This window comes from Thermobia domestica, chromosome 3, assembly GCF_964235325.1.
Source record: "Thermobia domestica chromosome 3, izTheDome1.hap1.1, whole genome shotgun sequence".
Lineage (NCBI taxonomy): Eukaryota > Metazoa > Arthropoda > Insecta > Zygentoma > Lepismatidae > Thermobia > Thermobia domestica.
In genome coordinates this window covers 80,922,600-80,949,624 of record NC_137456.1, presented here as the reverse complement: position 1 = coordinate 80,949,624, position 27,025 = coordinate 80,922,600, and the positions used below count along the sequence as shown (strand labels likewise).

Genomic DNA, 27,025 nt, shown 5'->3' with positions numbered 1-27,025 from the left:
CCAATAAAATATTAAAATCATTTTGTAAATTGTAATTCTACACATGACGTTTGAGAAGAAAGGCAATTAGTATCATTATCATTTCTTTAAAACAAATGAGGATCAAGTAGCGGGTTGCAGCTGTTTCGGTGTTAACGTTGTATTGTCACCAGATGCTTCTATTTAAAACACCGATAGTTGGTGAAAGAAGACAAGACAAAAAGCATTTCTTGTGTTTATGTATGTATGTTATAATTTAATAGTTGGGATATAGTATACGAGAGTGCCTCATCATTTAGCGAGGACTCACGAAGTGCAGTCTTTTAAGGATTATTCATTGAGGATATAGGAACTTGAAAATGAGGTAAAAATGCGACTTTCATTTAATTACTGAGTAATATAAAATAAAATGTACGTCGGTTTGCGTTGCGTTTCGTTGTGTTTTATGGTATGCGAAGAATAATAATGTGCCCTTGTACGTAGTGTATGAGTATATGTGGGGGATTTGAAACACATATCGCATGTCACGTGCACGTGGATGCTTCTTACTACTTCTAAATGTAATAAAATCATTTTTATATGTAGTGCAACAGTAGGAAGTATCCACGCGCACAGATCATGAGGCACTGTTGTATACTATTACCTCCTATTTTATGGAGGCATATTTTTGTTCATGAAATGTGAACTTCTCACGGCAGGAAGCACTCTTAGTGCTTTAGGTAGCGTTTCTTAAGGGATGGGTTGCATTAATGGGTGCAGGTTAACTTTGGCAGGGCTGAATGTAAATATATCCCGTATACGTACGCTATAAAAATAGTACATAAAACGTAAGTTAACTTGGTTATAGTTAAGGAGCTGTACTTCCCATTTAGAGAAGGACGAGAAACGCCATACTTTCAGGAATTATTCATTGACTATCTAGGATGTTAAAAGTAGGTAATAGACTGAGTTCTTGCCCTTGTACTTAGGGTGTTTAGGTAGTGCAACAGTAAGATGTATCCTCGTGCACGGGAGATGAGAAGTAGCTGTTCTTAACTATTACCGTTAACTTAAAAGATGAAGTCACTTGTGGTAGGTGACCATTGAAAAATACGTATACTATCCAATCGACTCAGGGTACAAGCGCAGCAGAGTCCCAAACGACAACGAAGGAGTCTCTGAAGAAACAGACGCGTCAGGGACTTGAATTTATTCACTGCAAACGTATTAATGGCTACGTGATGTAAACGAGACGAGACGAGAGCAATTGAATAAAATTAAAAAAGGCTAAATTCAATTCACTTTCTTTTTCGTACTGCCCCTCCCTTCTGATGGTGACGCCACTGCCTTGGATTGACATCACGTGTGATCCTTCTTCATATTCTTCATTGTTGTCGCCCTTCGATTCTCCTAGATCCAGGATACTTCAAACTACACACTCTTTCCTTCATTGTTGTCCAACAAAGATATGGCAACGTTGCATTTTTCTTTATCATTGGGTGCTATACCCGTGTAGAGCCCAAATGGTTGGTCCAATTCCAAAAATTCCCAACATTTTAGATTAAAAACACATTCTTTTCAATGACATTGCTCTCTTATCATTTTTTCGTATCTTCAATAGTTACCGAGATAGTCTATGTAAACAGACTTATGGGACATCCTGTATATATATAGGGTAGCCATTTTAATCTTTCCACAGAAATATCTCGAAAACGATTGAACATAAATGAACCAAACAAAAACTCAAATAGAAAATACCATGGGGCAAATCGAATGGTGATGTCGTGGTGCCACCCAGGGCCGTCCTTCAAGGGTGCCCTGGGCCCAGTTTTAAAATTTAAATAGAAACAAGGAGCGGGTGATACCTCATTCGATAGATCTTTAAAAACTAAAGATCTTTGTTGCAAAAGATTTTTCATTTCGGTCACCATATTCAAAATAGCCGCCAAGATATGGTGTCTGTATCACACAAAACGTCCAGTACCGCTAATATGAAAACGGTTGAACATAAATGAACCAAATAGGAAATGTCACGAAGCAAATCGAATGGTGTTGTCGCGGTGCCACGCATGGCCGCATTCATGGGGTCCAGGGCCCAACTTTAAAATTTTAAATGGAGACATGGGGCGAGTGATACCTCGTTTGATAGATCTGTAAAACCTAAAAAGCGTGTGGCAAAAGATTGTTCATATTGGTCACCGTTTTCAAAATGACCACAAGACATGGTGCCTGTATCAGATAAAACACTAATATGAAAACACCAGAACAAAAATTCAGATAGGAAATCATAGAGGTTATTTATCATTCCACGGCTCGAGAATATTGCAACAGAGGAAAAGATAATTAGAGTGAAAGTGCCATAATGGAAAGAAGGAAATCTAATTCCTAGAAAATTATCGCTTCAACCTCCCTCCGTAAGTGCGTGGAGCGGGAAGGAACGGTGAAATTGAAAATGAGAACCTTAGTTTTTACAAATTGTATCTACGAAACAAAGTTATCTGAAATGTGTTTTTATAAGAGATAGATGTCTCTGTAATAGGATAAAGTATGTAAAATTCTTGTTAATCAGTACCTTCTATTTTGATTGCAGGCAATGATTTGATTAAAAAATGAATCAACTGAAATGCAAAACAAATTTGTCGTACAATGTGCAAACGTTGGTTTTGTTCAACAGTCGTTTGCACGATATTTGTTCGAGTATTTCTCTTCTATGTCTTCTTGCATGTGATAGAATATGAGCTTCATTGAAATGTTGTCCACAGTTACATTCCGAATAACTTTCAGTGGTAATCTCAGTTGTGCTCCTCAGTAACGAAACGGCACATACTGACGCAGATGCCTCTCAAACATCTTGCACACATTGCCTTAAATTATCAGGGGCGAAGGAGCGAGCAAAATGTTTGCAAGTTCCAAAACTGTATTATTGAAACCTTTGCTTCTCATTTCAGTTGCAGGAGGGGGCCACGGTGGCTCAGTTGTAGAGCGTTCACCTCTGGTGCTTGGGGTCCCGGGTTCGATCCCAGCCCCTGCCAAGTGAACTTTGTGGTTGACAAACACCGTGTGCGTGGGTTTCCTCGGGGTTCTCCCGTTTCCTCCCACTTTCTTCATTCCACCATTTTCATTCATTACTCTTCATCACCGTCTCCTTTAGCCTAACCGGCATAATCGTTGGGCGTAAAACTCAAAGATTTCATTTTCATTTCAGTTGCTCTTTTTTTCCTATCCAATCACACCTGGCAATGCAAATGGGTGTTAAACTTGAATTTCACCTTATTTTATTCGCCTTATTTTTATTCATTACAGTACCAGTCACTTGTACACACAAGTGTTTGAGACAAACCATACCAATTGCAAGTAAAAGTGGGGTTCTCATTTGAGATTTTCCCATTCATTTCCGCTTCACCCACTACGGAGGAAGATCTAAAATATAATTTTCTAAGAATTACATTTCCTCTTTTGCATTATGTCAATTATACTTTAACAATGTTTTTCTACGTTGCATTATCCTCGAGCCGTGGAATGATAAATACCTTCTGTGATTTCCTATACGAGTTTTATTCTGTTCATTTATCGCCAACTGTTTTCATATTAGTGGTACTAGACGTTTCATCTGATATAGACAACATGTCTTGGCGGCCATCTTGAATACGGTGACCGATATGAAAAATCTTTTGCCACAACGCTTGTTAGTTTTTAAAGATCTATCCAACGAGGTATCACTCGCCCCTTGTTTCCATTTAAAATTTCAAAGTTGGGCCCTGAGAGGCACCGTAACAATACCATTTTGTGTACCCCATGACATTTCTTATTTGAGTTTTTGTTTGTTTCATTTATGTTCAGCCGTTTTCATACTAGTGGTACTGAACATTTTGTCTGGTACAGGCAACATGTCTTGACGGCCATCTTGAATACGGTGACCGATATGAAAAATCTTTTGCCACAACGCTTGTTAGTTTTTAAAGATCTATCGAACGAAGTATCCATTGTCCCCTAGACCCTTGTTTCCATTTAAAATTTTAAAGTTGGACCCTAGACCTCCTTCAAGTGCGGCCCTGGGTGGCACCGCGACATCACCATTCGATTTGCCCCATGGTGTTTCCTATTTGAGTTTTTTGGTTCATTTATGTTCAAACATTTTCGAGATATTTCCGTGGAAAGATTAAAATGGGCCACCCTGTATATATATATATATATATATATATATATATATATATATACGCATTTATTGTTTGATATATTACTCATGAATGAGAATTAAGACGTTACTTTGAATTACGCAGCTTATGGTGGCTGTTTTATTATTACGTTTGTACTACTCATTGTGAGCTCCAGTAAAAGTACGGTACATCAGCTTGCTGAACGATGTTGATTATTAGCTTCAGTTTCCATACGTTCACACTGGGAACGACGAATAGAAGGGAACTTACCGGACGATTCATTTATTTCCACTGGCTTCTGGTGTGGTATTGTTGAACGTGGAGTAAGTCCTTGGACGTGGAGTTTCCTTGCAACCATAGGACACTTTCGTTAATGAAGGCACTACTACCACAAAGGCACTGATGAAATTAACTGTTCCGAGTGTCGTCTTCTAGTAGTACGACAATTAGTTCCACTTGGATATAGCTTGGGCCGCGGTGGTTCAGTGGTAGAGCGTTCACCTTCGGTGCTTGGGGTCCCTGGTTCGATCCCAGCTAGCGCCGTGTGGACTTTGTGGTGGACAAACACCGTGCTCGTGGGTTTCCTCGGGGTTCTCCCGTTTCCTCCCACTTTCTTCATTCCACCATTTCATTCATTACTTATCATCACCGTCTCCTTTATCCTAACCGGCATAACGTGGGACGTAAAACTCAAAGATTTCATTTCATTTCATTTGGATATAGCTTCAATAACACTTCATAAACTAAAGTCAGTCATTAGTTATGTTTTCATCGTTTATTCTTAGGTTAGTAACCCCGTAAAATACTAACTTTGGGTAGTTAGTCGGAGCGGTGCGTTATGCACTCTTGCCCGCTTGCGCTTCGGCGTCCGAATGAATTGTCTCTTTCGTGAGCTTTCTTTGTATGTTGAGAGTCTCAAAGAAAAAGTCCCGATTTTCTTACACCTTCGGAACCGAAACAATGGCTAGTCTGCACGATGATACGGTCCTAAGGAATGCAGTGAGGGGGCGATTTCCTTTCTTTTTCGCCAAATAAGGTGCTTTGGGCGACTGGAAGTCAAAAGCACACACACATAGACAAACATACATGTATATGCTTGCGAAAGAAGCAATTCCAAAAATGTTCCTTTTATACGAGGCTTGTTTAATAAGTTCGAAGTAAACACTGAACTAACTGTTTATCTTTCCCTAATTAAAACGATTAGTGAACCTCAATAGTCGATGAAACTGCAATAACTGTTTGTCTTTCCCTAATTAAAACAATTAGTGAACCTCAATAGTCGGTGATATGTGCTATGCTTCGCTGTTACAGGTGCGTTTCGCGCGTGCTGGTTTCTGTTGTGTGTTCAGCTGTTTTCCTGGCAGCATATGTCTAATGTGGTGGATGTTCCTTTTTACAATGAACAAATTACAAATATATCGATTGTGAACGGTATGTGTCAACAAAGTACACTCTTTTTTTTTTTCAGTGGTTATTCGTTCTTAGTGGTTAGTGGAGACATTTAACTGTGAACCACTCATCAATTTCGTCAATCCTACTAGTAGGGCACACACACACAATATTAATAACGTTTAGTGCCATTCGATAAGGATTGTGATCCGTACACATCATTTAGAAATCACGTGGCTTAAATGGTGATGCAGTTTGGCTATTAATGAACTAGGAAATTCTTTTCTGGGTATAATATTGGGGAGAAATATTTATTTATAAATCAAGCTGCCGAACTATATGTACCACACTAAAATTTCAAGTATTTATTTCGGTTTATTTATTTATTTATTTAGATTTATTTTATTTTATTTTTCATTATTTTAAGATACATAGTCGGTTCGGGGCTTGTTCCTTTGTATATAATTTTGTGAGCTGTTCATATTAGTTTTAGTATTTTTTAATATTAATTGTTGTTCAGGGGGACTTACCCCTTTCCTTATGTATATAGTCTAATATGCGATTCATATTTGTATTCATTCTTTCGTGTGCTTTTCGGGCTTTCTTTTTTTTAATTTGCTTATATTTTCTTCTTATCTATTGTGTGCCCTTTGTAGCAGGCGAGAAATATGTTGGTTCGTACTGTAGTTTTTGTTTTTTTTTTTTATTTTATACACTGCGCATTTCAATTTAGAACTGTGTTACGATTGGAAATTAGCATGTTCTAAATCTATGAGCATGGATTGAATAACGACTGTTGTGTTTTGACAACCCAGTGTCTACATAACAGTTGCTAATGCCCCTGGCTGCTGGGTCGGTGCCGTGTGGCCCTGTAATCTAGCTCTCTTGCAGGCGAAATAATGCGATGAGTAACGGCCTATACTATGATCTTGCTTGATGGTCTGTGCACCTGCCAACTGTACCGCACCCAAGTCCCGGTCGTGGTTCTGAGCCCGCATTAATAATAGGTTCCGTTCTTCGTAACGTCGATCTTGCATAAGAACACAGAGCAGATTCAACCTCTGACGGTTAGATATATATTTTAATCCTTGTTTCTCTCTTTCTCTTCGTCAGTGGCGAAGCATAATTGCACAGGTAGGGTAGGCTTAATAAACCAATAACGCAAATAACATTTAATGTATCATAAAGTGTTTAAGATTAGTCAGAATTCTATTTTCCGTATTGAGTTAAACAAAAGAAACTACCTAATCTATTTATTTTAAAGAACTTTCTTAGCTGTACTTCTAACACTGTTTAGAGTAAAATTTATGTGCATGTATACATAGTAGTTTTTTGTTGTATAATTTAACAAGAAAGAATGGATATTTACATATGCAAAAAATAGACGGAACGTGGTCTATTATTATTATTATTATTATTATTATTATTATTATTATTATTATTATTATTATTATTATTATTTAACAAGTATTTACATGGAGGAAAACACGCAATTGTATTAATGGAATATTCCCATTTAGCTCCACTACAAATATTTAGAAGTGCAGTTCATATTTTCTTCTGTCTGGGATTTGCAGGGGGCATGAGGAGAATTTCCTCCTCACTTGCTGTTTTCATTTCCTGCATATTTGTAAATCGGTACATTCGTACAGGTAACTGTCAGATTTCTTGGATAAGCGTTTGTTACTTGCTTCTTCCACTTTAAAGTAAGTACAATACTGCATTAATTAATGCATCACGTGATAATGACTTCACTAGAAATGTTAATACTTAGAAGGAACTTCATTTGAATCAACGCAAGATATTTAATATTGTATTCTATGCAATGACATATTAAGGGTGTGGCTTCCAGGCTTAAGCACTCACTGAAATTGTATTGCAACTTTTTTTTATTTTTTATATACATTGCAGGATTTTCACATTTCCAGGAATAAAGTTAGCAGAGTCCCTCCTGAAACAAAATTATTAATACCCCATTGATTCTATGAAATGGAGAACTTAACTAAAATTACACAGAAATATTATTATTTTATCCAATACGGTAGCGTTTGGTAAGTGTATAATGTGTATATGTTTAATGTATCAGACTTATATTCTACAAGCTATTATGGACCAGGTCTCATGTTTAAGAAAAATTAATAAATAAATAAAAAAAATATATAACAACTACTCTGAATAGCTCATGAAAGTATATACCTAAATTAAACAAATTATCACTAATAGATACACATAATTGTACACAGAAACTTCTTACTCTGTGTTAAGGAAATCATTTTATAACATATTAGCATTGAAATATGCCTTCAACGCTAAAACTAAACTCCCAGAGGCTAGCCTGCTCATATTCCCAACAATGCGTGCAATCCTCAACAATAATAGCTTCGCTTCATGAGCAGCATAGCCCGTAAGCTTGTCTAGCGAGCTGGTGAGGCTCAGACGGAAGGGTCTCCAAGTGTTACCAACCTACTGTTTTGTCACCGAAAAAAAACAAAAAAAAAACGAAATGTTGAAGTATTGACTTTATTTTATAATAAGAACCAAAGATAAAGAAAATATAATGTAGAAAACAGGGTAGGCCCGGCCTCAGAGCCTCATAGTACGCTTCGCTACTGCTCTTCGTGTATCACTGTATTATTAGACTACAATACAAATCTGTCAGATAGTAAATTTTTGGCGAACAAGAACCTTCCTCTAGAAGATTTCTTGCTAAATTTCTTAGTACTAGTACTATGAATTTAGAGATAGCTATTTTTTATTTTTATGTGTTTCTTTTATTTATTTATTTATTTATTTATATTGGTTGGTTGATTGATTTATTGTAATCTTACAGGTGGTAATTGGAGATAATCATGTCAAGTCGACAGCGAGCATCTAGCCACAATTGGAGGGATGAAACGAGAAGTAGAGCCAGAAACACATTTGATGTTAGAGATAAGGCGAGATTTGAGGGCAACTTTCCAACATTCCAAAAACCAGTAATAATGGGACATTTTTGCTTGGACTCGGAGAGAAATTATGACTCTAGTGTGAAACAGTTAAAGTATTTGTACCCTCATCATGAGAGAGAAGTTAAGTTTGATCTAAAGCATCGTTATAGAGAAAGAATCAAGAAAGATGATAAGTTGGTTGCTAACGAAAAGTTGGATAATATGTTGAAGTGGATTCTTCGCAACAGTCACAAGTTGAAACGTGAATCAGACAAAAGAAGTTTGCCTATAGGTAAATTTATTTATCCGCATAGTTTAAAAATGTACTGACCTTTTTTTTTTTTTTTTTTTTTTTTTATTGCTTAAACAAATGATAAGCCAACCCTTTTAGGAGAGCGCGAAAGAAGAAAGAGAGTATTTATTGTAGGTGGGTTGTATTTAAATCAACAGTGGCAGCCAGTGCCTTAATTCGTGAATTAGGAATCATGTTGCGAGCGAGCTGGATAGAGTTTTCAAGGGGCCGCATCTGGTAAACGGGCCATAGTTTGCCCGTCACTGGCTTAAATTATGTAAATTTTACACTGTGCAGATCTAACTCTGGTACTCATTCTATGTATTACGTTTAGCTATATCTATAAAAGATTAAACCTACTGATTCATTGATTACCAGATCTTCGAAACCTTTAGGTTAAGACAGGATTTTGCGAATTTAGATCTATTATTATTAGTAGTAGTAGTGTATTAAGGGAGGAATAAAGTGATCTGTGCGTTTCACAAGATCTTCGAAACAGTTCGACGTAGAGAATAGAAAATAATTTTACAGGTGTTCTTTTTAAACGACGGCTAAATGGTGGCCCTCGATTGGATCCAGTCATTGCTAACAAAATAATAATAAAAAGAAAAGTATGACGTCATTTTGTTTAACTTCATGGGAGAACATAACTGTCCATCAGTATGCCTGAATCAAGACTAGACTTTTAACTGTTTTCTTTGGCTGTTTGGTTACCAAGCTTATTCTACAAGATAAGACTGATTTTTAGAAAAATGCAGTTTCATAGAATTTCTTACAAATGTTCATAGTTAGGTCCCTGCTTGCCCTACACAGATGCATCAAGAAACAGGATAAGCATAATAGAACAAAAATTCAGGAAAATAGTTGACTTACGTACATTCAACTAACTGTCGCTTCAGGGGAACGAAGGAAAATGAAAAATGACCCCCATATTTAGCTCTTATTTATCCTAGCCCGAAGTGCATTATAAATTTTCCACCGCTGCTCTAGACTGACTGTAGCTAAGATGGGAGTTTCATGGGTAGGGGAGCAGGATTAAAATGTCTTCCAATATTATTTAAGGATACGAATTGACGATGTTTATAATAAGTGTTAATTTATTTTTTACTTACTGGGTGTAATATTCAATGTACTGTTTCGGTGTTCTTTGATACCTTTCTCAGAAGATCTGGCACTCAATTCTTAGAATTTTAGGCACGCGGTGGCTCAGTGGTAGACCGTTCACCTCTAGTGCATGGGGTCTTTGGTTCCATCCCACCTCGCGCCAAGTGCACTTTCTGATGGACAAACATCGTGTGCATAAGTGTACTCCGGGTTCTCCCACTTTCTTCATTCCACCATTTCCTTCATTTCTCATCATCACCATCTCGTTTAGCCTAGTTTGCATAACCGTGGAACATAAAGATTTAATTCCAATTTATTTTCTTAGAATTTTATCTTGCAATATGCCATGTGCACGGTAAAAAATTAGATCAAAAACTTGATATGTAAATTTCTTGCTGTTGAACCATCTTCTTTCGACAGTCTTTTTGCTTGCAAAAAACTAACGCACAATTTGCTTTTAGAAAACCTTGTGCAATTTTGTGCTAATTGGGAGAAATTATTCTCACTTCTAACGGGCATCTTGTGGAGACTTTGTTATATTCATAAACCTACGTTAAACTTAGATGATTGTATACGTCTTTAGCACAGCGTAGCATTATTAAAGACATAAATGTTTACATTTTATAATGAATATTTAACCAGTTTACTATGAAATAGCCTGAAACTGTGATTTTTTTTCTTTTAATATTATATGTTACAATATAATATTAACTAATAAAAAGATTTCACGTTACATTCATAGATTTAAAAAAATAATAAATAAAGGAGGTAAGTAGTAGAAATTAATATGAATAAATATATTGGCTACACTGCTTCATCATAATAGAAATGCAGCTATTGACCGGGTCACATCGTCCATGAAGACGTCCTTGATATTCTTTGACAACTTCTTTTGGTAATGTATCCCAGTTTGCATCACTTTCTTTGTGTTAGCTATTCATCTTCGTATGTTTATATCCCTATCTTTCTAACAAAGATCCAAGTGAGGTTCCAAGTGTAGGTTAAGTTAGTCCTTATACAGGGTGCGGCACGTAAAACCGGCCCGTAAAGTGAACACATAAAATGAAATGTAATGTATTGAATATGATTAACTACAACACATAAATGAAATGTAATGTATTGAATATGACTACTCATCTTCACAGCAGCCTTCACAGCAGGTGCTGAAAGTGCATGTGAGCACGATTGAGGAGATTCATATATACCCTTGTCAGTTCTTGTGTTGTAATGCTATTGGTGACATCCTGGATCCTGGTCTTGAGTTCTTCAATTGTGTGTGGATTTGTTTCGTATACTCTTCCCTTTAACAGTCCCCATAAGTAAAAGTCACACGTGGACAAGTCTGGTGACCGAGGAGGCCTCAAGCCTTTGCTGATTGTCTTCCCTGGTGTAAACATCTCATGCACAAGGGACAATGATGCAGCTGATGTGTGGCATGTTACACCGTCCTGCTGAAAGTAACATAACTGACGCTCCTCTTCGGTCAAGTGTGTATAAAACTCCTCCAGGATTCCCATATACACGTCACTGTTCACTGTCGTCTCAAAGAATATGGGCCCAGACAGATGGTCGTCTGTTCCTGGGAGCATTTTGAACCGATCCTGTACGCCGCCATTTTTCAATCAATTCCTGAATGGTGCTTTTTGCTGGCACAGAACGTCCTGGAAATTTCTCCCGAAACAAATTCTTTGTTTTCACAAAAGATTCAGTGAGAATGAACCCTTCAACAATGGCAACACGCTCGGGTATCGAATACGGCATTATCACACACTGACACTCACCCGGCTTAACACAACGAGGCCTTTTTCTCAACTGGTTTCGACAAGTTTCACTGGCTGCGGCTGCACGTAACTGCTGCAGGTCACGTAAGTCGACCCGACCTCGACACGCCATCTCTTGGTAGGAAGGTAGATTATTTAAGTGTTGCCAAAAACACAATATACCAGAATATTACGACGGGCCGGTTTTACGTGCCGCACTCTGTATTTAGTAATAGCTTGCGACATGATTTGTTTAATTTTTATGTTCTATAATGTAAGCAACTTGCTTTGTGAGTACAAATAATAAAGGTGTAAATTAGTAAGCATGTATTAAACGCCGAAAATCAACCAAATTATAATGTAGTGTACGTACATTGAATGATTTTCCTAGTTACATTAGGAAAATATTAGCAATTCGTTACTCTACTATTTCCGCTGACCGTTGGTCAGCGTCAGTGGTAGTAAAACAGCTCTACAGGAACATGTAAATAAGGATGGGTAAAAGATACTGTAATCTATACATACACTGACCAACCAGAACATTATGATCATCTACTTAATATCTTATATGTCAAACTTTAGCACGCAGGACAGTAACAGTGCTGTTTGCAGGATGGCGACAAACCGGGAAAAGCCAGGGAATTTGAAAGACCGGAAAAAGTCAGGGAATTTCGAAGAAATTACAAAATTCTTAACTCTAAATTACTTTTTACTGCAAGTGTACAAGACATCCTAGTGAATATATATTCTTTCTTTAATACAGTTTTTCATTGTTACAAAAGTCTAAACAGAAAAGAACATTAAAAAGAGTGAATTTTCTTTTTACGAACTGCACAATTTCTCATGTGGAAACTATACAAGTGGTTCGCAGACTTAATGTCGTCAAGCGGGCTGATAGGAAAACAATATCACTTGTGATAGTGCGAAGCGTGTGAGAAATCCAGGCACCAACCTCATTCAGAATTGCCAAATACAGTTTTATTTACAACTATTTCCTTTCTTATACGAACATAGGGGGCGCGGTGGCTCAGTGGTAGAGCGTTCACCTCCGGTGCTTGGGGTCCCTGGTTCGATCCCAGCTCTCGCCGTGTGGACTTTGTGGTGGACAAACACCGTGCTCGTGGGTTTTCTCGGGGTTCTCCCGTTTCCTCCCACTTTCTTCATTCCACCATTTCACTCATTTCTCATTATCACCGTCTCCTTTAGCCTAACCGGCATAACCGTGGGACGTTAAACTTAAGGATTTTCTTATACGAACATATGGACCTATAATAATTTTATTTCATTTTACATTAAAGTTGGTTGGAAATATTAATTTCAGACTGTGCGAATACACTGTTATCTCAAGAAAGACTAGATAATTATCTAGACTGACGTTCCAGGACTGTATAAGTTAACCTAGTGCAATCGTCCTATATTAACCATCAACTTTATAGTAATATTTCGTAAATTGTCTGGTAATTCAAGCCAAACCCAACACATAGAATGCTTTTAGTTCTCAAATTAGTGCATACTTGTACTCTGTAGAAGTAACTCGTTATAGTTACTCGCGCTCCTAGTTGTGCAGTTTTCTGTATTTTACTAGCGCATATTATTGGAACAGTGAGTTTGCATTGAACATTTGTTTGCAAAATAAGAATGCGTTAAAGTAAAGGATTAAAGATTAGTTAATAATAGCGTGAAGTGAAATCGCTATAGATATTTTCTCTTGTGCTACGTAATCACTTAGAAACTTACCAATTCTTAAATGTCTGGACTAAACACAAAAACTGTCTTTGTCTCAAAAAGAAAAGAAGTAGCAAACGCAAGTTACTTCATAATTGTTAATCCCCCTTTTTTTATTTTTAAGGCTGGGTACAGACTCTACACTTTAAATGTTGGTAGCTGCGTAGTAATAGTAGTAAGAGGGAATAGTAATAGATTACAAATCTTTTTTTCTGTTATAAGCATGCAACATACAGTACATAGCTATAGAAAGTTGATGGTATTATTTATATCTTTTATAATTTGTGACATGTAAGTAATGCTACGGACTCCCTTAATTTTGTTCCGCGAACTACCAGTTGACAAAGATTTTTCTCTTGAAAAGCGATCAAGAAGCAGGGGGGGGGGAGAGTTCATAGTAACAACTTTCTGGTGGTCTGGCGTGGTTGTTAAGGTTGGAGAGGCGGAATCGAAAGTGAAGAGGTGTTGTAGTTGTGGTGTACCCAGTGTTCGTGTGCAGAAAACAAACATGATAGTTTCTAAGTACTGCAAGACCACGTTAAATTTTTCCTGGTTGTTAGATAATTTTATATTGTGAATTCGGGTAGTACCAAGTGACAAATTCTTTTCGCTACATTATTTGCAGGAGCGTACTTCCGCTGAGTAACAACGGACAGCAAGCGGTAACAAGACGCATGAATTTAAAAATATATGCGGATGACCGTGTCCATCTCAATATTAGGAACGGCCAATGTCTTTCTGAACCAAGAAAACAAGCCAGCATCTTCTGACGTGGAATGCCATCTTATTTGTATCTCATCTTAACAGAATTTAAGGGCTTCTAGTGGTGTTGCATGCTCGAATATGGATTCTACGATGCAAGTAGGTACGAGTTCGGGACGAAACAAAGTAGTTAACTAGGATTCTTAGTAAAAAACGAAAGCAGAATTACTATGGTGCAATATTCGAACTACGTTCGCAAACAGTAAGATTGCCGGGAATATGCAACTTCAATATATTCAGACAAAATAGCATACCCTTTCGTTTATAGACTATTCACCAAACTTTATAAGTGAATTAATTCAGTTGTTGAACGTAAAAGAGCATTTCTACACGCCTTATTTAACATCGGCGTTTCTAACGAATTCTTCAGCTTCTAACATTGTAGTTCCTTTCAAAGTGACAAATGTCAAGATGTCTCAAGTGATCCTGTAATATTTGATACAGGAAGTTGTGGATTGCTTACTTTGCATAGATCAATTAAGACTTCAATAGAGGCAACGAACTGGAGCATCCTTGAATTTCTAACAGAAACGTGTTTAAGGATATTCCATCATGCAGTGCCGAATACATCTATAGAGGCTCAGAAAATTTTCCAGTGAAGTTTTATTCTGTGTTGGCTTGAAAATAGTGTTACTCAGCGAGCCATTAACTTCCGATCTTCTGTTGTATATTCTAGATGATAGGAAGTATAAGAAAGTTCCCAGCTCTTCTAACTGTCAGGTATGTCGAAAGAAGATAAAACATTTAATCTAAACTTAGTTAAAACACTTGCTTCAGAAAGAGAAACTTTCTTTACTGAATTCTAGTCTGACGCTCCTCTCAGTCCATTTCTTTACAATACTTTGTCGGACTGAGCAACTTTTAGTTGTTCGAGTTCATGTATACTAATTGATGTGGAAAATGAAGAAATTCATCTTCCTGTAAAAGTAGTTTTTCAGTGGTTTTTTGCTATACATGCTGTCTTTAAGAAATCCCAACCAATAACAAATTTGAACACCTTGGATTTTGCCAAAATTGCAGAAAGTGTGTATCGAGATTTGTACTTAAACTTTTGGAGAAGTCACTTTTTAAATTAAGAATTTAACTAGAGCTCTTACTTGTTTGGATGTTAATGTTTCTGCAGGATCTGATGTTGGAGTGAATTGCATAAAGTCTTCTTTTAGCTTTTGGTTAAATGGTAATAGGACAGATGGAGTTGGAGGCAATTCAAAGAGTTTTGTTAAAAATCCAACTGTAAAACAATTATGAGCCAGTGTGCTACTCGTAGAACTGGTCAGCGTTTTGACGACTTTGGGGTAAATAATTTGGATATTTCAGAATGCAATGATTTAAGAGATGTTAAAATGATATTGCTTTCTCATAAAAATTCAAATCTAGAAAAAGGATTTTCAATAAATGCACAATGTGTAGTAGATGATTTAAAAGAACAAACTTCAGTAGCATAAAGACTTGTGTACGATTCAATAGGTTCTTCTGGTGACTCTGAGAAACTACCCATAAAGAAATTCATGATTCATGATGCACGAAATGCTCGTACTCGTTTTGCAGAAGTAACAAATCAACGACGACAGGAACAGGAAGGGGGAAAAAAAAGCTGAAGACAGGAAAATAAAAATCATTCTGAAGGAGCTTGAAGCTAAGAAGACTAAAATAATGGAAGATATGACCAATATGAAGCGTTTGGAAAAGTCAAATGAATTACAACATACTATTGATTTTTTTTTCCCCTAGAGATATGCCACTGAGATAGAACGGCCAGTTTTATGTACAGCCATCCACCCTTTCTCGGTGAGTGTCTCACTGTGACATTTTGCTGTCATATTCGACAAAACTTTCATCATATGATTAACGATATAGATTCAAGTTTAAGGGAAGATGTTCAATTTCTTTGCAGAAATTTGTATTATTTAAGTGTTCTGTAATTTCACAATAAAATATATTACTTATGTATCATCATTGCCATGTTTTCTTGTTTTTCTCGTGCACATGGGAAAGTATGTGTGGTTAATTACATATCAGGGAAAATTTCAAAAAATGTTCTGGAAACCGGGAAAAGTCAGAGAATTCTTTCCCGTGAATTTCGTCCCACACAAGTTTTGCATGGAAGCAATGAGACCTTGATAGATTTCTGGAGAGATGGTACTCTACATCTGCAGACACAAGTTACTTAATTCCTGTAAATTCCATGGAAGGGGCCCATAAGATTGGATTTGACGTTCAATGACATCTCAAAGGGAAAGATCGGGCGAGTTTGGGGGGCCATTGCAGCAGTTGAAATTCACCACTGTGCTCTTCAGACCCCTGCAGCACAAAGTAGAGCTTGTGACAGAAAGCGTTGCCTTGCTGAAAGATTCCATTCCCAGCAGAAAATATGGCTGACATGAGTGGGTGTACTGATTGGCAATGACCTACCGATATCCAGGAGTCATCATGGTGCCCACCGCACGCACTATGAGGCTGATGACCATGTGAAGGTTCCATAAATTCAAACGGAGCCACCACTGGTCCGTCGTCATCCTACTGTACACGTCTCGAGCAGCCGTTTTCATGGAAGACGATAGATTCTGACTCGGCCATCGATGTGATGAAGTGTGGATCGCGATTCATCGGACAATGCAACGTTGTACCATTATTCTACAGTCCAATGACGATGGGCAAGTGCCCATTTCAGTTCTTATCGATGATGTGCAGCTAACATAAGTACACGGTAGAACGTCGGCTCCGGAGGCCCATATGTAATTGTGTACGGTGAACTAGATACTCAAACAGCAGTGCTTTGTCCACTATTAAAGTATGCTGTTAATTGTGTCACCGTTTGCACCCCTAGCCTGTTGTACCGACCTCGACAGTCTACAACATCCGACATTTTTAGTGAGTTGTCGGCGCCCCATGTCATGTGGTTTGGTGTTAGTTTTGCCATGCTTTTCTCACCATTGGAAGACACTAATTATAACAGCTCGCAAATATTCAAGTCTAGCTGTTTCCGAGATGCTTGTCCAAGCTGTCTGGCCCCTACTAAACTCTGATATATCAGTGGCTCTCCCTATTCTACGCAGAATCATCACACTGATTAATCGCCTGACACCGTGTAGCGAGCAGTTCTACTGTATGCTCGTCACGTCAGTCCAACAACTTCGTTCAAAAAATAGCGAGTGGTCATAATGTTTTGGCTGGCCAGTGTATATATCATAATCAACAACTGTATATCCGCTGAAAAGTCTCCAGCTGTTCTCTAGAACCATTCATCTTTTCATTCAACATTCAAACATTTCCCCCAATTTTGTCAACAAAGTTGTTCGAATGAAAAAACCGTTAATAGTTCCTCCACCTAAGTAGGAGGATCATCATACATACATATTGCAAACACTTGAATTTGTAATTTGATGCTTTGCAGAATCTTTACAGATTTTGTGTGCTATCGAGGACTATTGACTACAATCATGAACACTCCATATGAAAACCAAGAAGGCTGGATAATCTGTGCTTCCAAGTTCCGAGGTACTATTTACCTTTGTGCATTTGACACGGAAGAGAAGAAGAGGCAACGAGAAATGGCCACCGAAGAACAGCAACAGTTTACAGCCTGGGGATTCAAATTTGAGCAGTATATGTTATCTGGTAAGCAGATACAAGAAATGGTTTATAATATACAGTGTGAACAGGTCAGTTAAGTGTTTCAAGAGTCTTCGGATTAATTATTTTAATATGTTGTCTTTATTCAAATGTGTCATTTTTCTCCGATCGCAGATCAGAGATTGTAAATAGTAGGGCAGTTGAACCACATAAAGAAAAAGCAACTCAGAAAATTCTTTTTATACATATGCTAACATACCCATATGGACCTCATTAGAAAACCTAGTCGCTATTAAATTTCATTCAAGTCCTCTTCAAAATACCCATTGTAACGTAGTAGTTGCATCACAGAAGCATGTTAGCAATTCTGCGAAGTTATTTACTACAGTAGCGAACACACGATTCTTCACACAAACTCAAAGAAAAAGTTCAATTGAATCAGACGTAGTGAAAGTGATCCTGTATTCACGTAGGAATCCCTTACACTAACAATTTATCTAACACATAATGACGTAAATGCGCCGTTTTTTAAAGTTCTAGGTTCGTATCCAAGTGACACTTATGTGCATTTCCATTGCTTTTTCTAAACTTTTTCTTTTCAAAAGTCTAACTTGCTTACGACGATTTGTTTCATTTTCCCTTAGAGCTTCACAAAAAAAGATTTATGTCTGAGTATTTGGCACAACGTTATCAGACGGTTCTATCAAATATAACTCAATTAACACAGTAGTAACAAACTTTTACTGTCTTAAAAAGTGTTCCTGAATAAGCGGAAGTTCATTATGCACTTTGTAACTTAGCTACAAGGCGGCTACGTTCATTGTCAACGGCTCACGTACCGAGTCAGTTTTTGGAATATTCCATTCTGTTAGTTCCTCTTCGAAGCCAAGGGAAAAGTATCTGAATGACTGCATAGAGTTCTCCGTGGCTGAATGGATAGAGTCATGTTTCGATAGCTCAGAGGTGCGTGGTAGAGGTCTGCACGAGCTCGGGCCGGACTCGAGCCTACAAAGCATATATCACTTCGGGCCCGGGTCAGGCTCAGACAGTAAATTTTTAAATATACAACCCTATTTCTCGGGCCTAACTTTGTAAATATGCTGTACAACGATATTTATTGGACCGTTCTTTCTGGAGAACTTTTAAAGTGTAACTGCAAAGTTAAACCTCTAATTGCTGTAAATGAAAATACAATTTTGCTTTAATTATTAAGTTTCTATAATTTGGGCTTATTTTGGGCTCATTTGGTTATCACACGACCCTGGGCCGGGCTCGGGCATAATGCTAAAACATATTTCGGACTCGGATCGGGTCTAACATTATAAATTCACGGGCCGGTCCTGGCCCGAGTTTAAAATTCCGGTCCGTGCAGATCTCTAGTGCATGGTTCAAAACCCGTCTCGGAAGCTGGAGATTTTTTAAATTCTTAATCTCCCAGATCTTAAGATTTCTCTCTCCCTTCGCAATCATTTGATGCTCTAAAAAGTGTTCTCCATCTTGATTCGACAACTGTCTGATGTGATCTTCGCAGTTCAGAAACTTTCCTTGTTCTTTTTCACAAAATCACAAATTTTGTCATAATCTGGATGCTGTCCGATCATTTTTTTCTCCAATTTTAAACTTGAATATGTAAATCATTCCTTTCTGTCTCCATATTTGAATCTCTCTCTCTCTCTCAATGTCGTCCACTATGAACGCACATGGCTTGGGATCAAACCTTCGATTCTTGAAACCAAATATAAAGCGCTCTGGCAATGTGCTATCGTAACTCTATAGGTATGTTGCTAGGGGGTATTCTTTGCCAACATAAGAGTTTCACTTTTTATATCAGTGTATTACTATACATTTGATGAAACAATATGTGTTTATCAAACTCAAGGGAGGGGGAATTACACCCTTCTGTCGTGCCCAAATAACGCCCCTAGAACATTTGCTTGCAATTACTGGGAAACAAAATGAAATCAATCATTGAATAACACTCATTTCTGTCAGTAGTTTTTAGAGCTCTGCGCCCATATTAGAGACTTTTTTGAAGCACAAAACTTACTACCGTGATTGACAATTTCCGTAGATTTCACAAGGAGCATCTTCTTAGCTTGATGTGATATGCATTCTTTGAAGAGGGGAAAGAATTCAAATAAAGGCATTTATGAAGCTATGGGAACATTTTTATGATAATTTTTTATTCGGGCTGTATAAAGTCATTTCAGAACAAACGAATGAAAGAGACGGTTTTAGAGCTATAAAGCTTGTAAATATGGTTCCTGTTTTTTTCCGTCTGAATGAAAAGAATATATTACGTCACACAGACTGCTTTAGACAAGGAGAGGAGGATGGGGAGGAGGAGTTAGTCGATACCAGGAGCAGTTAGTCGACCGAGATGTGTGTTCCTGAATGCATAAACACATGGCACAAGAGTTTGTAATTTGGACTTAAACTTTTTGTAACATTTTCTATGCCGCGAACTGTACATGTGTCTATAATGACATTCCAGTTCAAATCTTAAGTGAAATTCAAACTGCTTGTGCTGTTAACAGAAATTCAATCCAAATCTTCGTGTAGCCAAGCGTAACATAGTCGCTAACGCTTTCGCCTTTAGTGCGAGTTGTTCCATGTTCGATTTCTGATGGAGATATTTGCTTTACACTATCGAAAATGCGTAACAGCCTTTTCAGGTCAACCATCCAGAATGAGGGTTTTCTTGGGTTTCCTCATTCACACCAAGCAAATTCTCGGATGGTATGCTTGTAGAGGGACGTCATCTGTCATGCGTGACGAATCTAAGACCATAGATGCCGGTAATGCCGAGAAATATATAATAATAACATAAACAATCCAAGCCTTAACCGAAAGTCAAACTACATGTATTTTTAACGGAAATCCAATCCATACCTCCCTCATGAAAGATGGGAACATTACTTACTTAGCTACGAGATGTCTTGTTTTTCTTTGCATTATTTTTTATGTATTTATACACTCAAATTGAACACTGTATTGCATATATTGATACGTATGATTGCTTATTATTTTTCAGATAAACCTGATACTCCCCCAAACGCAGACCAGGCTGTGAATGAAAACGAAGAGTTTTGTTGTGTGTTCAAATCTCGACTGAATTCCCATTCCTTACTGTATGGAGCAGAAATGGATGGTTTGGACATCAGGCAGAAGTTGCCCCCAGATATTCGTAAGTCCAACGACATTCCTTGGAATTCGTTGGAGTTTATTGAACTTAAAACCAGTAGACACATAGAAAATAGCAGGCAAGATCGGAACTTTAAAAGGTACGGCGCTTTACTATTCCTTGTTATTTACTGTAGTAACAGAACATTGCTCAGAAAAAGGAAACCAATTTTCTAATTGTCAAAAGTGTTTGGTTTGAGACTTTAAAAAAAATGCCAGTTTGTAAATTATGCAAGGTATTTATTTTTGTTAACAAATATCAATGTTTCTCCCAAAATATGCTGTTGTACAAATTGTAGTTCCATTTGATATTCTTGTTATTTTAAAATTTCTTTTTTGAACAATTATGTTGGTCATCTCTCTAACATTATCTTGACGCCCTGCGGAACCCCATCCCCAGTATTATAACGCGCCTTTCGAAATCGCCAGGGAAAGTTAGCGTGTTATACTTGGTGTACACCCTCTACTCTGTACTTCTAGGCTTTATAGTGATTTCTCTCACATCCCACGTTCTTGCAATGGTCAAGCTTTATGTTATTTACATAAACACACTCCACAAGCTACTAATACAAAAATGTTTTCTGTTATGTGTTATTTGGATGCAAAATTAAAGCGTATACTTTAACTTTGCCTCCCCACAACCCGCTAGAGGCTGAGCAATACACTACAATTAAAAACAATTTATATTGAATGCAAATTCGGCACCATTCTGTAAACAAAAGGTCACACACACATACATGTTAACATACGCATCTTATCTACGTAGTATGTGATATAGTGCCAGAGCATTGAAATTATGCATGCAAATGATGTAATAAACTAATCGATATTAAACAATATTCTTAACTTTAATTACGTGTAATTTACAAATACATTACCTCGATTTAAGACAAAACTGTAGATGTCGTGTTACGTATGTTTTATTAATTTTGAAGTCACAGTACTAATTGCGATACTGAAGACATCTAGTACAGTAAATGTTAACACCTTTACATTCAGTGATCGAAAGCGCACGTAGATGTTGGCGGTAGTTGTGGGATGACATAGTTCGTGGCCTCTTGAGGAAGTTCGGTTTATTTCGCAGCCAAACAGACGAAACAGAAGCTTGATGATTGGCTGTAGCAAAAAAATACTGACCGATGGGCACGTCTTTAGGTTCCGTGAGAGCTACGCTGCGAAGAGAATGTTAAGATAACTCTGCAAAAATCGCTATCAATGTTCAATGAAGTTAGATACCTTTCGTAACTTTCGACACTTTAAAATTGCTCATAAAGAAAATATGCAGTAATGCAGGGTACCAGTTTCTGCACGTGAACGCTATCGAGCATGGGTGGAGCATGGTTAGACGTCGTTAGACAGGCTTCGACAAGAATTGTCGCTCACTTGAGTCAGATTTCACAACGAGCGTCAACAGACAGACATTCAACATCTCCAAGACCAGGTATCTAGCTAACGATCAGAGTGGTTGCACTTACCATTAAGGCGAGTGTGGTTGTTGAATACCCTGCTTAACAGGTTGTTGCACGGGCGCCACATTGGGGTCACCACCATATATCATCGCCTTCTTACATACAACTTTGGACCAGGTCGGTAAATTTTTCCAGGAATTCTTAAATACTCTTTCGCTTGTGTACAGTTTTTGGCAGTTTTGACTTATTTGATTTTGTGTCAAGTAAGCACGTGATTACTTCTCGTCAAATGATGTTAGTGCTTTTGTAAAATTGTTTCCTTTCTTTACAGATATAAATTGATAAAGTGGTGGATCCAAAGTTTCGTTGTTGGTATAAAAAGAGTGGTGTGTGGTTTTCGTGATAACGAGGGAATAGTCCATGAACTGGAATCATTCAGAGTATCAGATATACCAAAAATGTGTAGGGTAAGTTTTATTTAAAATATTAATAACAATGAATATTAGATTTTACTTCCATTCATCCCAAGTAAAGTCTTACTTTTTGTGAACAATAGAATCTTACCCTGATGGTGAAAGTTCTTAATCACAACATTATTAAGTTATACACGTAAGGGTTTATAATGCATAATTGAGATTTATTGTGTTCTCTCAAGTGAAATTTGAATCATCGAATTTTTCTAACCCGTTGTCAGCATTTTTAGGATGTAAAAAGTTTAAATATTATATATATATATATATACAGGTGAAATTGTATAAAGGCGCATGGGAAAGAGTGGCTGACCTCGGACCGTAACAACGCCAAAAAATGTGGCGCGTGTAAGAGTGTCTATCTAGCAATCTCCAGAGCGTTCAGCACAGGTCGATCAGGCGATTTTTTCTCTGTGCAGAACCTTGTTGCTAAAGTTGGATACCCAAACTTGAATAGTTTTTCTATCTGGAACAGAATCATGTCGGCCAAGTTCGAATCGAATGCGAAATGCCCGCTGAATAGTAATCAGAGAACCACCTTTACGATTATACTCCTCTGCAACAAAGGCACGACCCCTACCTGTTTTTATTCCATTCTCGGTCAAAAATCAAACAAACCATAAAAACGCTCAAACAAGTGTTTAGTTATCTTAATCGAAAGGTCTAAATACTAAATTTCTTGTCTGTAAGCTCAAGGAATCCCGAGATATGGAATATTATAATAGTTGCAATCCCCATTTCTCCACCTTCCACGTCGAATTTCCAAAAAATCCTTAGATCCTTACGTCACAAATCCTATATATTATCCTAATTTAAAGTTTCTATCGCGAAGGAGCTCCCACGTGGGTAAGCGGTTAGCATACGCGTCTTTGGCATTGGAGATCCGGGTTCTATTCCCGGTGGGAATTCAGGTGATTCAGATCCCACTTAAGCTATAAGTTCACGTCTTTCATAGCCTTGCTGCTGAAAGGAACGTTGAATTCAAAATCAACTCAAATCAGATCAGTTTGGTGTGGGCACTCATCAATCAATCAGGATTTCTGACGTACTATTGGAAAATATCCAAAAACAAAAATTCAACATGGAAAACATTAAATCTTTGGTCAAGATCTAAAATTGTTTTATACTATAAACTCCTCTTTAATAGAGGTCTTACACCAGTGAAATTATATCAAAAAGAAAAGAATCTGCACTGTGGTGGTGTAATGAACATATTGGCACGATTTTATCATTTGACTTCTCAGTGTCATCAAATCAATATCAATATATATAATAAAAGTAAGTGTGGTTTTGTCCGTGCGTGCCACAAAATCTCCGAAACTAAGACCCTCAGCGCCATGGGAGTTATATGGTATTGTAGCCCTGTATCTCCCATCCATGAAGAAGGTTTCGGTTTTGACCAGCAGGGATGCTAGAGGGAGAAAACGCCCAATCAACGGTGTTACTGTGCTTAAAAAGTTAAATTGTAAAAATGGGTTAAATTATCAACAATCTTGGAAAATGTTACAGATTGTTATAGAAGTTTCCCAAAGGTTCGAGAATGTTCTACAGGATGGTCTAGAACCCTCTAGAATGATCCAGGATGTTTTAAAATGTTTCAGAATGTTCGAAATTGTTGTAGAATGTGCCAGCATGTTATATTATTTTCCTGTAGGTTCGAAACTGTTCTAGAATGTGCACAGTAGGAAGATACACATTAAGAATACGGCGTCATTTTTATTAAAGTATACAGGTATCATTATCATTATGCTCAGGTTCTTCTCAACCTATTTAATGTTCTGAAAGGAAATTGGTGGGGTTATGTCTAGATGATGGGAGCCAGACAACAGAACCTACCTTAATCTAACTTAACCGAATACGAGCTGTTCTTCGCTCATGGAAAATACGTTTATAGGAAATGAATTACTCTCTTTAAATTGGAAATTAAATATATACCAGGGAAACTTTTAAAATATAAGATCGGATCAAGGAAAATTGAAGTTGCCAGACAGTTAATTGTATGCCAGTGATATGTTTAAAACGTAACAAGTGAAAGTAAATTGCTCAAACTTAGTCTAATAAAGGTAAAACTTAGTCTAATATAAATAAAATGAAGAGTTTGTTTGTGTGTCTGTCTGTCTTTCTGTCTATGTGTCGCCTGGGGACCAGACGAGTAGACAGGGAGTTACCAAATTCGGGTTACGGGTATCTTGGTAAAGGTCCCAGACCAAGAAGCTTTTTTTTTTAATTTCGAACGAGGGGGTCTAAGGGGGGGGGGCGTTAACCTGGACATGTGAAAGAAGTAGAAAATGACCGATATTAGTGTCAAATTCATAGTTTTCGCGGTCGCTGAGATCAATAGTAAAACTCTGATCGCATTAACTTCCAAATTCACCCCTTCGGTTGCGGGGCGGGGGATATCGAGACGTGTAAAAGTAATCCAAAATGACTGATATTTGTGTGAAATCCATAGTTTTGTGTACATTCATGTTGTTGTTTTTTTCTGTTTAGTAGTAGATGGTTTTATTGTGGTTAAAAACAGATTAGTTAATGGTTATATTAAGTATAAATCGTATTTACTATTCAAGTCATCCAAATGAAAACACATCTACTTTGTCGGATGTGCATTCACACAAAATAGATCCAATTTTAGAAATGTTTAATTTTTCTATCGTTGTTCAGTTTGTTTACATAGATATTTTATCTGACCCGTGCGAAGAACGGGCATAACAGCTAGTAAATAATAGAGAACACTAACCAAAAAGTACGAATATAAGCCTAATTCAATTAAGTAAGTTCTAACAATTAGTGATTTAAATATTATATTGATTGCATTGTATGAAGATAATGGTCTCACTATGTAAGTAACAAAGGATTCAAAAACTACAAAAAACGACCTACCTACCTAATAATACCAAATAAATAAATAAAATAAAAACACTCCGATAATGAAGATTGAAGAAACTACCTAAACTGCAGCACAAACATGAACGAGTCCAAGGAATCATCAATCTAACAACGCAAAATATAAGCCACATGGCCATTATAAGATGATTTTTGTCCTCATCGAAAAAAAATAGATAAATAAATAAAATAGAAAAAAGAAAAAAAAATATGTAACATCAATAACAGTTTTACAAATTTATAGGATTTTGGTGAATCAAGATTTATCTCTGTATCCTGTAAAAATAATTGATACCCAAAAAATAAAATGTGAGGAAGACAAGACTGAAGTGATGGTGTATCACGATTTTATATTAGTGTATTGTATGTGTTATAAATGTGCTTCTGGAGTACAGTTAGTAATGAAAAGTGATTTCTGATGGACATGTAATGGGTTGATGCTAGTTCTCAGTACAAAATGTTTGTAATTGATATGGAATACGTAGTGGAATAAATACGGTTATCAGATAGATAGAAGTGTCTCGAATCGATTGATATCAAAGTAAATTGATAATAACTGATTTGTTTCTACCTAATATAACGGATGTCATTTTCTTCTCTCTGGAATACCCATTCCTACATATATACTTTCCTATTTTTGTACTGTTTTTGTAGGGCCTGTGGGAGCCTAATATATGTGCCAATTTCTGCAGTGCGTTCCTAGACCATATTAAGGAGATAGTAATTGTGGACAATCCAGACGTGGTGTGGAAGTTTGAGTGGAGGCCAAGAGAAGATGTGAGTGTAACTAGACTTGTAGGAGAAACAGAATTTTCGTTCCTTCCATTATGGTTCACAGAAAATTTGACAGATGATGAGTGCGTGTGAAATATTTTTATACGGCAGAAAACGTATGTCACAATTATTTATCGCAAATTTAAATCAGAAGTGAGAGCTAAATTCTGAGAAAAAGAACAAACTATGTAACTATTTTTTAATGGCTGTGCAGATAGTAATGTTGACAATACTTGTCATACAAACTGTGTATATTGAGCTGCACATGACTAAGCGGATAGCGTACGCGTCTTTGGCGTGGGAGACCCGGATTTGATTCCTGGCGGGAGCTAATGTGGTTCGGATCCCACGTTAAACTGTAGGCCCACGTCTCATAGCCTCGCTGCTGAACAGGACGTTAAACTCAAATCAAACAAATGCTATATAAACAGTCTACATTTAGATGACTCTTTCATGTAACTGTTCTGGCATTGTATTTACGTAAAATTATAATAATTCAAAAGTATTTCTTCATATGTTGCGATTTTACATCTTGTGTGTTTTTTTCTTGTAAGATAGGGCAAAAGATATCGAGAGATAGAAAAGAATTAAATATTGTTTTAAGTTTTTACGATAATTATTAGCGAGCATTGCTAATAAACATATTTAGACCTTAATGT

The 27,025-nt window shown here is 37.1% G+C and overlaps 1 protein-coding gene across 4 annotated transcripts; it reads left to right on the top strand.

Moving 5' to 3' along the window:
* Positions 1–85: 85 nt before the first annotated feature.
* Positions 86–27,022, top strand: LOC145680549 (decapping and exoribonuclease protein-like). Of its 4 annotated transcripts, XM_081751180.1 has the most exons (7): positions 102–143; positions 204–219; positions 8,335–8,723; positions 17,480–17,692; positions 20,682–20,931; positions 22,571–22,706; positions 26,247–27,022. In XM_081751180.1, exons 3-7 carry the CDS (start codon positions 8,354–8,356, stop codon positions 26,457–26,459), a joined length of 1,182 nt encoding a protein of 393 aa, XP_081607306.1. In that variant the 5' UTR covers positions 102–143; positions 204–219; positions 8,335–8,353; the 3' UTR covers positions 26,460–27,022. The 4 variants fall into 4 exon arrangements, with proteins under 4 accessions (XP_081607305.1, XP_081607306.1, XP_081607307.1 ...); XM_081751179.1 differs by having other exon boundaries at positions 86–219; XM_081751178.1 differs by having other exon boundaries at positions 129–343.
* The last annotated feature ends 3 nt before the right edge of the window (positions 27,023–27,025 follow it).

Bases quoted from the DNA above. Each gene is read 5' to 3' on its own strand.
- LOC145680549 (XM_081751179.1), top strand. From the start codon at position 8,354: ATGTCAAGTCGACAGCGAGCATCTAGCCACAATTGGAGGGATGAAACG. The intron at 8,724-17,479 runs GTAAATTTATTT...GAATCTTTACAG, and splicing joins CAAAAGAAGTTTGCCTATAG to ATTTTGTGTGCTATCGAGGA. The intron at 20,932-22,570 runs GTACGGCGCTTT...CTTTCTTTACAG, and splicing joins CAAGATCGGAACTTTAAAAG to ATATAAATTGATAAAGTGGT.